A 9990-nucleotide genomic window follows, 5' to 3' on the forward strand; every position below is an offset into this window, starting at 1 on the left:
CCAGACAGAGAGAGAGAGAGAGAGAGAGAATCAGAACTGAAGGTGACAGCTCCATGACAGTCTCAGCAGCAGGAGGCTTATGACAGTGTGAAACAAGACTGGGGCCTGTCATTAGGGTGCCACTCCACAGCTTATAGAGAGAATCTCTTATATACTGTGTGGAAGCATCACTGGTCAGTAAAAAAACTGATGGCCTATTAGCTGAGGCAGGAAATAGAAGGTGGGACATCCCGCAGAGAGAGGGAGAGGATTCTGGGAAAGAGTCAAGAGCGGGAGGATTCACCACATGGACTCGGAGGAAGTTGGACGTATGAAACTAGGAGAGGTGACCAGCCATGTGGCAGATGTAGAATAAACGGGTTATATAAGTTATGAGCAAGCTGAGGAACAAGCCAAAGTTTATGGGCTAGGCATTTATTCATAAATAATTAAGTCTCAGAGTTGCTATTTTGGAAACTGGACAAAGGTAGAAAATTCCAAGCCTACAACAGCTTGAGAGATAGGGCTGAGCAGGGGAGAGGGCATTATTAGTCGGGTTGTCTACTGTGCAGGCATATGACCTGAGTCTGCAACCCCACCATCCATGTAGAAAGCCAGGCATGGCGGTAGGTACTTATAATCCACACCAGAAAATGCTTCTTGCTATCACTGAGCTCCAGGTGCAGTGAGAGACCTTGTCTCAGAAAAATTTGGTGGAGCAGAAGAGAGGACTCAGTGGCTCAGGGTTAGTGGTACTCTGCCAGAGGACCCAAGCTAGGGTCTCACCGTCCACATCAGGTACTGCATATAACTCCAGCTCCAGGGTAATTGGATGCTTCTGTAGGTACCTGTGCTCATGAGCACACACCCATTCTCTGACACATATAACTCAAAGTAAAGACAGATCTTACAAAAGAAATAAGGTGGTAAGCAATTGAGAAAGGTGCCCACCATTGATCTCTGGCTTCCGTGTGCAGGCGTACACACCTGCACACATATATGCACACACACACACACACACACACACACACACATGCACACATATAAGGAACACTGGGGGTTCTGACCTATGGGACCCTGGTGGGGAGAGGGAGGGGGAGTAGACAGAGACTCTGGAGAGATTCAGGGAGTAGGCAGTAGACCTGGCTCACCTGCTGCTCCTCTGCCCTGGCTGGCATCTGAGACTCACCTGCAGGTTAAGGGCGATGCTGACCACCAGATGCCCAAAAATGGCCAAGAGCGCACCAATCAAGTTTTCCTAGAAGGGAAGGGTCACAGAACAGAGGTGAGTGCCGAGCCCTTAAGCCGAGGGGTCCCGAGACATACGTGATATCTAACAGTTTACCCCCAAACAAAACTGATCAAGATCTACACTCCCCATCCCTGCCTCTACCTGAACCTGGAATGTTGTTACCTAGACGTCACCCAGCTGTCTTACAGATTCACAGGCCACAGTTGGCTACATTTAGAAAGAACCATCTTGCCGGGCAGTGGTGTCGCACGCCTTTAATCCGAGCACTTGGGAGGCAGAGGCAGGCGGATTTCTGAGTTCGAGGCCAGCCTGGTCTACAGAGTGAGTTCTAGGACAGCCAGGGCTATACAGAGAAACCCTGTCTTGAAAAACCAAAAAAAAAAAAAAAAAAAAAAAAAAAAGGAAAAAAAGAAAAAGAAAAAGAAAGAACTATCTTTGGTTGTTCTTACCTTGGTAACCGGAGCAGGCCTAAACCTACCCTGCGGGCCCCTGAGATTCATTGATCTGCCACCATCTTGTGCAGAAAGGCGATACGTAGACAACAGTGCAGACGAGGGAAACTCAAACTCGGGTGTTTGCCATCACTATCTTGCCAGGGGAACCTTATCATCCTCTGATGGTTCAGCAAGAGCCTGGAAACTAGCTTGCTTTCCTGGGACACTTCGGCCATTTCATCAACCAAAGCCTCATTTATATCACTCTATTGGTAAGATCGTGAACTCAGGTCTCCGGGGAGTGGTGGCGCATGCCTTTAATCCCAGTACTTGGGAGACAGAGGTCTTTCTGAGTTTGAGGCCAGCCTGGTCTACAGAGTGAGTTCCAGGACAGCCAAGGCTACACAGAGAAACCCTGTCTTGAAAAAACAAAAACAAACAAACAAACAAACAAAGATACCAGTTCCTTGGCATGGTATTGCTTTTTTATTTTTGTTTTCTTTGTTTTTGTTTTTGTTTTTCCGAGACAGGGTTTCTCTGTGTAGCCTTAGCTGTCCTGGAACTCACTCTGTAGACCAGGCTGGCCTCGAACTCAGAAATCCACCTGCCTCTGCCTCCCAAGTGCTCGGATTAAAGGCGTGCGCCACCACCGCCCGGCGGTATTGTTTTTTTAAACTAAAAAAAAATTACCCAACATATATTTATCATGGAATAATTAGGAAACCCAGGGAACAGAAATGACAATAAGAGCAGGTGTGATAGCCACAGCTGTGACCTCAGAACTTAGGAGGCAGATGATCAGGAGTTCAAGGTCATCCTATGAGTTTATCTCAGAAAACAAAACCCTGGGTCTGGAGAGATGGCTTCGCTGTTAAGCAGGCATATTGCTCTCCCAGGAGACCTGAGTTCACGTTCCAGCCTGCGTGTGAGGCAGCTCACAATTGCCTGTTGCTCTAGCTCAGGGAGACTTGAGGCCTCTGCCCTACCCCCAACAGCACTTAGGTGCCCAGTGTACTGGGAACATCGTTCTGTCTCAGGCACAGTGAACTCATCATTTTGAAAAGGTCAGCAGGTACCCTGGCAAGCCAAACTATAGCCTTAGTCCAAGAGGACCATTTAAAATTTTAATCTATGTTTATGTACATGTTTGTTTTGTGTAATGTGTATGTATGTATACCACGTGCATGCCTAGCCTGCATAGGTGAGGGAGGGGGTGGGGGGTTGAGAAGGGGGGCACCAGGTCCCCAAGAACTAGAGTTATAGACAGTCCTGTGTGAGAACAACAAACGTTCTTAACTGCTGAGTCATCTTCCCAGTCCCCCTAGCTGACTATTTTGACAGAGCAGACATGGTAGTTCCATATGACTCAGCTTGTAACTGAACCACTATTACTTGCAGAGAGATCACGTCATCGTTTGATGCCTCATTGACTGAAACAACAGAGCTGCTGAGAAGGCCTACCCCCCCCTTTTCTTTTTTTCCGAGACAGGGTTTCTCTGAGTAGCCTTGGCTGTCCTGGGACTTATTCTGTAGACCAGACTGGCCTCGAACTCAGAAATCTGCCTGCCTCTGCCTCCCAAGTGCTGGGACTAAAGGCGCGTGCCACCACCGCCCGGCGAGAAGGCCCTGTTTTATGCCAAGTAGAAGTTGAGAGCTAAGAAGGGGGAAGCCTCCTGCCACACAGACAAGCCAACACAGCGTCAGGGAGGGCTGATGAGAAGGTTCTGAGCGGAGGAAAACCAGAGAACTCACAAGGACGAACCAGAACCAGCGTGAGCACCGTGTTCCTCACAGTTAGGGGTTCCAGGAGTCAAGGCTCATTCACAGGATGCTCACATGTGACAGTGGGGCCTCTCCACGCATGCCCATTGGGTTGTGGACAACCCGGGGAGAGCTGGGCCTAGTGGGGGATACACCTGTGATCTCAGCACTGGGGAAGTGAGCCACGCCCTCTCCTTGGTTACAGAGTGAGTTCAAGACCAGCTTGGGCTACGTAGCAAGCCATATCCTAAAAGGAAAAAAAAAAAAATCAAAACCCATGGGGCTGGAGAGATGGCTCAGTGGATTGCAGGACTCTTGTTGTGGACTCTACTTCCAGGGATCCAATACCTCTCTGAGGCCTCTTGAGCATAGATGGTGTGTGTGTGTGTGTGTGTGCATAGATATATATACACATATGTATGTGTATATATATGTGTGTGTATGTATATGTGTATATGTATATATATATGTGTGTACATATATATATGTGTGTATGTATATATATATGTGTTTGTGTATGTGTGTGTATATATATAAATATATATATATATATATACAGATTCACACACAGGTGTACTCACACACACATGCACATACACACCAAAATAAAAAACAAAACAAAACAAAAACACCAAACCAAACCCCCTAAACTAACCAGGTAGCAAACGCCCCCAAAGAGCCCTAAGGGGTGGTATTCCACTGAATCTCTCAGAACCAGAGCTGCAAGCTCATGGAAGATTAAGTACAGACAGGAAGGTCCAAATGGAGGCGTGACTTCTGGCTCCTGATGACGGGACTGGCTAATGTGGTCTCCAGGTGTTCTCTGAACAGCTTGTCCAGAAGGTAAGGAGGAACCTGGGGCGGGGGTGGGGCCCTGTGTAAGCACTCCTCTAGTGCTGACGAGCTCAGTTTGCTCGGCAAAGCCATTTACGCAGCACATCAATCTTAACATTTAATAGCCGGTTCCAGACAGACACAGTGAATAACAGTGGACACCACTCACGCCCTCGGATTCGAGTGTCTCCAAGGGCCTCATCAGCGCTAATTATGCCCCCGAACCTTTGTGAAGTGGTGCGTGGTCTAGTTTTATGAACACTTAAAGTCATGGACAGCTGCCACCGCCCAGGGGTTACAGGGTTTGAACACACATCCACCAGCTGCCCTCAGGCCTTGGCATGGGGCAGTCAGAAGTCAAGAAGGATCTGGCCTGAAGTTCCTCTTCCAACCTGAGAGCCTGAAGACTCACGAGGCATAAGCTAGGCGTCCCGGTCATCTATTCTGTGAGGCCTCTGGGCCAGAGTGTCCTCAGAGTGAAACTTGGAAGGGCACCCACCATCGGGCAGAGGCAGCAGGATTTCAAACTGCTTCTTGACATAGCTTCGAGCTCCCAGAAGCCTCAGTATCAGGGGGACAGTCAGAGGCTGGTTCTAGCTATTGCTAAGGTTGTCTTCACATCTTTTTTTTTTTTTAAATTTTTAAAAGACAGTGTGTCCTGTAGCCCAGGCTAGCCTCAAACTCATTATGTAGCTGAGGATGTCTTTGAATTCCTGGTCCTCCTGCCTACACTCCTGAGTAGGCCACCAAGCCTGTGAGCTTCTACAGTTCACCATTACTCTCATCCTTACTAGCATTGGTTCCAGGCAATCCCTTCTGAAGCTGAAATTTTCTAAACCAAAATGGATTTTTTTTTTTTTAGCCCCTATGACTCTGAAAGAAAAATGAATTGTTTCCGGAAAGGATCTGCAGGCTAGGTGATCCCTGTGTGTAGATTATTGGCATCCAAGTGGGTCAGAGCCACATGCCAGTGCCAAGGTCCCCCTCAGGTCTGGTCCCACCAGCATCTGTTTAAATACCGCCATCATCACAGTCATCCCTTGATGGTTAAACTGACATCCCATAATGCTTTGGGCTGTGTTCAAGGCTGAGATAGAGGTCCTAGATATGTCTGGTGATCAGCCGGGACTGGGGACCATCACAAACTCTACCCCTTCATGTGATAGAGACAGAAACTAAGGCACTGATTAACTGTGCCGATGAAGCTGAGCTGGTCTCCTGATCTTCACATAGGCGCTCTGCCCATCACCCATCCTCCTTCCAAAGAGCTGTAAGGTTTAGCCTTGCATCCTGGCTGGCATTTCAGAGTGAACTCCCGCCAACCAAGTTCTGCCACGCCTGCACTTTGGCTTCAGGCTACCTCCCCGACACTGTCTTTAACAGGTGAGGCATTCCCTGCCTTGTGACACCCATGCCCACACTCATCACCCGTGGCAGGAACAGGAGCCTAGTAGACTGGCACAATACAAGCAGCATAAAATGGTGGCTGGGACCCTGGATCCTGGCAACGAGTAGATGATTTCAGTTCTGGCGTTGTGACTATATTGTCTGTGTGGCCTCGGGCAAGTTCATGGACTTCTCTGTGCTAGCTTCCTTACAAGTAAAATGATGTTATTGCAGGCTCTACGCCCTGGCCTTCTCCACAGTTGCCACTCAACACACACTAGCTGCTATTATGACGCATGTGGCATCGACTGTTAATCGACTATGGGTAAAGGATCTCTATTTCCCCGCTGGCGAGTGTTGGGACAGGTGATGAGGGAGCTGGGTAGGTGGGAGGGTTTCCCAGGCAAAATGGGTGACTCATGTGGCTTGGGGTTCCTCATTCTGTGCATCCCCTCCACCCTCCTAATTACCCTACAGGGTGGATGCCAGCCTCACCTACAGGGAGAGCCTGTGAGTTTCCCAGGCTTTAATTCAAGATACACCAAAGCTGGGACTTGAAGCCAGTCTGTCTGAGTCCAACTACTGAGCACTCTGCTATGCCATCTCTCTCCTGTAGTCCTCCCTCCTTCTTCCTGCTCTCTCCCTCCCTCCTTTCCTTTCCTTTTTTTTTTTTTTTTTTTTTTTTTTTTTTTTTTTTTTTTTTTTTTTTAATATGGGAATTGAGTCTCACTCTGTAGACCAAGCTGACCTGGAACTTGTAGAAATCCATCTGCCTCTGCCTCCCAAGTCCTGGGATTAAAGGCATGTGCCACATTTTTTTCTCTTAATGACAGGCCCATGTGGAGACCTATCTTCTATATTTCTCTCCTGGATCCCAGGGAAGGTGCATCCCACTTCCGTCCCTTTCATCTGCAGAGCTGCTCTGGTTGACAGTCTGACTCGCCTGAGTCAGGCTGCTTTATAAACCATATCCTCCAGGATTCTAGCCTAGGTCTGCTGGACCAGGATTTGCAGAGGGAGAGCAAGGGAGAGGAGGCTGCAGGCAGATAGCTGTGTTCAAGGCTGAGACAGCTCCCAAGTTTGTCTAATAACCAGCCAGGACTGGGGACCATCACAAACTCTGCCCCTTCATGTGACAGAGACAGAAACCAAGGCACTGAAAGAGAGGGCATGACTTGTCCAAGATTAACTGTGCCGATGAAGCTGGGCTGATCTCCTGATCTCTGCCCATCATCCATGCTCCCTCTAAGAAGGCTGCAGTAGCCATGAGGGGAGGTGACATGACAGGCTTTGGTGGAAAGAAGATTAAAGAACACGAAAAGCCACCTTGGCTTTGAGATAGACCCTCTGCATGGGAGCTTCCTAGGTGGGCTGGAACCAGTGAGGAGAGTGACAGCCAGTCCTCACTCTGTCTATAGTGAGCCCAACTCCAGGTGGACGTTCTTGGCGCTCACGCATGTGTATTAGCATCCTCCACGGGATGGAATTAAAATGAATACAGTCCTTTCACTCTCCTTGTGTCTCTCTGCCTAGCACCTTCTTTAGCTTACAGGGTGACAGGGCCCTGGGGAGTGTGTTGAAGCAGAGAGGACACTGGCTGAAAACCATGATGCCAGCGAGGGGGGGTGCCATTTAACCTCATGCTTCAGTTTCCTCATCCCCAAAGTGAGGATGAGGATGCCATTACCAGGCACCCACTGAAAGCTAGATGTTGTATGTGGGTTGCCGTTCCAAGCTTCATTTGGCCGAATTCATTTGGCCCTCCTAACTGTCAGGAGGCAGGCATTTTAACCCTAACCCTAACCCTGCCCCATTTTATAGATGAAGAAGGTGCATACTTTAGTGCCGTTGAGAAGTTGGCCTAGAAGAATGCCACGCACACTTTGCATGATGGCAGTATTTGAGGCGTAAACTTCAAGGAAAGTCAGTCTCCTGCCTCCGCATTGTTGCCTGGCACCCCAAACTCAGAGGTAGTCCAGATATGTCCTGGTACTTGTGTGCTAGGGGCTCACCAAGATATCATTTCTTAACAGCTAGAAAAAGAAAATTCGGACATTGTTCCCTGACCTTCACCAATGTTCCAACGTCCTAGTCAAACCCTGGCTTGGAATGTTAAGCCATTCAAACTAACTGCCTCCAGCATTGTGGGTAGGGCATTAAAGCTTACAGAGAGACAGCATAGAGCATTTAGCATTCTAGATTCAGCAGTCTGCATTCAGCATTTGGACTTACTTGCACTCAGATTAGAACCAATTTTGGTGGACTAGGACTTAAGATTCATGCAGTCCGTGTAGCGCCCCCCTACCCCGGGCCCAGAGTGCTTGGGCCCGGGGGGTGCAGCACCAATCTAGATTCAAGAGATTGAGCATTCAAGATTCGCACATTCAAAATTGGAGATTCTAGCATTCAGCATTGAGGATTCGAGATTCAAGCCTCTACCCTCCTGGCTGGCACACCCGCAGCCCCCCCGGGACTCTGGCCAGGACCATGCAGCCCGAACATACTCGGAGCCCGGGGGTGCTGCACCAGTCCAGAGGAGATGGCTACTGTTTTAGACCTAGTGTGTTTTAGGTGGCCTCAGATGTACCTCGACTACTGAGCTGCCAGATTTTTCATTTCTCTCTTTTACAAATGATTGTAAAAGCCTCATGTCATTTTTGAGAAATACTCAGACCTTACACCACTCGTGTCGAGTCTGTTTGACAAAGCCGAATCCTGTGCACACCTGGCCAGAACCCATCGTTCTGTGAAACAAGGGACCCTGTAAGAAACCCCAGTCCGTGACAGAAGAACACGTGTGAAGGACTCAGCACAGCACGGGACAGAACGAAAGCGAGATGCGACACGTGGTGCTCATTGGTGCTCATCGTGGTTATCATCATCACTCAGAGCTAATGATAGGCACGGTTTTTCCTGTCATTGTGCCACATGATCTCAAGTATGTCACTTCCTGTCATTCGGCCCCATTTCCCAAACCCATAAAGCCTGGGTGTTAGACCGGATGATCTTAAAATCTCTTTCAGCCCACGGTGTTATCAGTCTTGACTTTGAGGGCTACCTTAACACTTTTGTTATTTAACTTCGTGTGCATATGTGTGCCCCCGAGTCTATGTCTATGTGCACTACGTGTATGCAGTGCCTGAGGAAGGTCAGGAGAGGAGCCATATCCCTTGGATCAGCCACGTGGGTTCTAAGAACGGAACTTGAGTCCTCTGTAAGAGCAGTCGGTCCTCTGAACCACTGAGCCATCTCTCCAGCCCCTGTGATGGTTCTTTTTAACTGTCAGCTCGGTACAACCCGGGAAGAGTCTCAATGAAGGACTGTCTAGATCAGGTCGGCCTGCAGGCATGTCTGTGGAGACTGCCTTATGTTAATGGATGCAGGGAGAGCTGCTCACTGTGGGTGGCACCATTCCTTGGACTGGTCCTGGAGATAGGGAGAGAACCAGCTGAGCACTCAGCCTCGAACCATCTTTGTTTTCTGATCCGGATTATGGAGGCCTGGTGGCCAGTCCCCCCCAGGGTCTTGTCCCTGCTATAAGGGGCTGTAACCGGGGAATTAGGACTTTCTCCCTTCTCACAGGGAAAGGAAAGGGAACTAGGAAATTAACTAATTCAAGAAGGAGAAGAAAAAAACCAACCAGTTCCAGTCTTCCTTAGGAACACCAAAGTTTGACAGTAAAACCTTTCACCTCCTCATAGGGAACAATCTAAAACACCCTAAGGAGATAATCAGAGGTGAGTACAGGTCTGGTACTCAGTCACATGCACAGTTCTCCTTACCCCATATTCAAAACAACCCGACCACGGGGACCCTGTCATGCAAATTCCTGTAGAGTAACTCAACAGGTGCCTGGACAGGTGGCCATTCTAGAAGTGTGCTTTGGGGGGGGTCACCCACTGTCAGCGCCATGGGGGAGTAGCTCACCAGGAAGGGGATCAGAAACAACAAGTTCCAAAAATCTTCCAAAAAACGTAAAATATTAAAATAAAATAAAGGCACGGCAGACTGAGACACGAGCAGAGAAGCTCTTCAGCTAAAACGCAAACCTAGACTGGAGAGATGGCTCAGTGGTTAAGGGTACACCCTGGGGGGCTGGAGAGATGGCTCAGTGGCTAAAGGTACACACTGCCCTTACAGAGGTCCTGGGTGTGATTCCCAACACCCACAGGCTGGCTCACAACCATCCAGATCCAGGAGGAACACCTTCTGACCCCCTTGGGAACAGGGCACAGACAGACAGACAGACACATAAAATAAAACAAATCTCTTGTCTCCTAACTGGAAGAGTCCTCCTTGATAACTCTGCATTTAAGATGTGTCTCTGCCTCTGTGTTTCTGTTT

The 9990-nt window shown here is 48.8% G+C and overlaps 1 protein-coding gene across 4 annotated transcripts in view; it reads right to left on the reverse strand.

Annotated features, from left to right (window-relative positions):
* The window catches only part of Nipal3 (NIPA like domain containing 3), a 40499-nt gene that overhangs the window by 24278 nt on the left and 6231 nt on the right, over positions 1-9990 (reverse strand). For all 4 annotated transcript variants that reach the window (XM_031379063.1, XM_031379062.1, XM_031379061.1 and 1 more), the window contains one exon: positions 1169-1237. In XM_031379063.1, the coding sequence (XP_031234923.1) occupies positions 1169-1237 (69 nt within the window). The remainder of the gene's footprint in view (positions 1-1168; positions 1238-9990) is intronic.

The sequence above is a fragment of the Mastomys coucha genome, unplaced genomic scaffold (genome assembly GCF_008632895.1).
Source record: "Mastomys coucha isolate ucsf_1 unplaced genomic scaffold, UCSF_Mcou_1 pScaffold18, whole genome shotgun sequence".
NCBI lineage: Eukaryota > Metazoa > Chordata > Mammalia > Rodentia > Muridae > Mastomys > Mastomys coucha.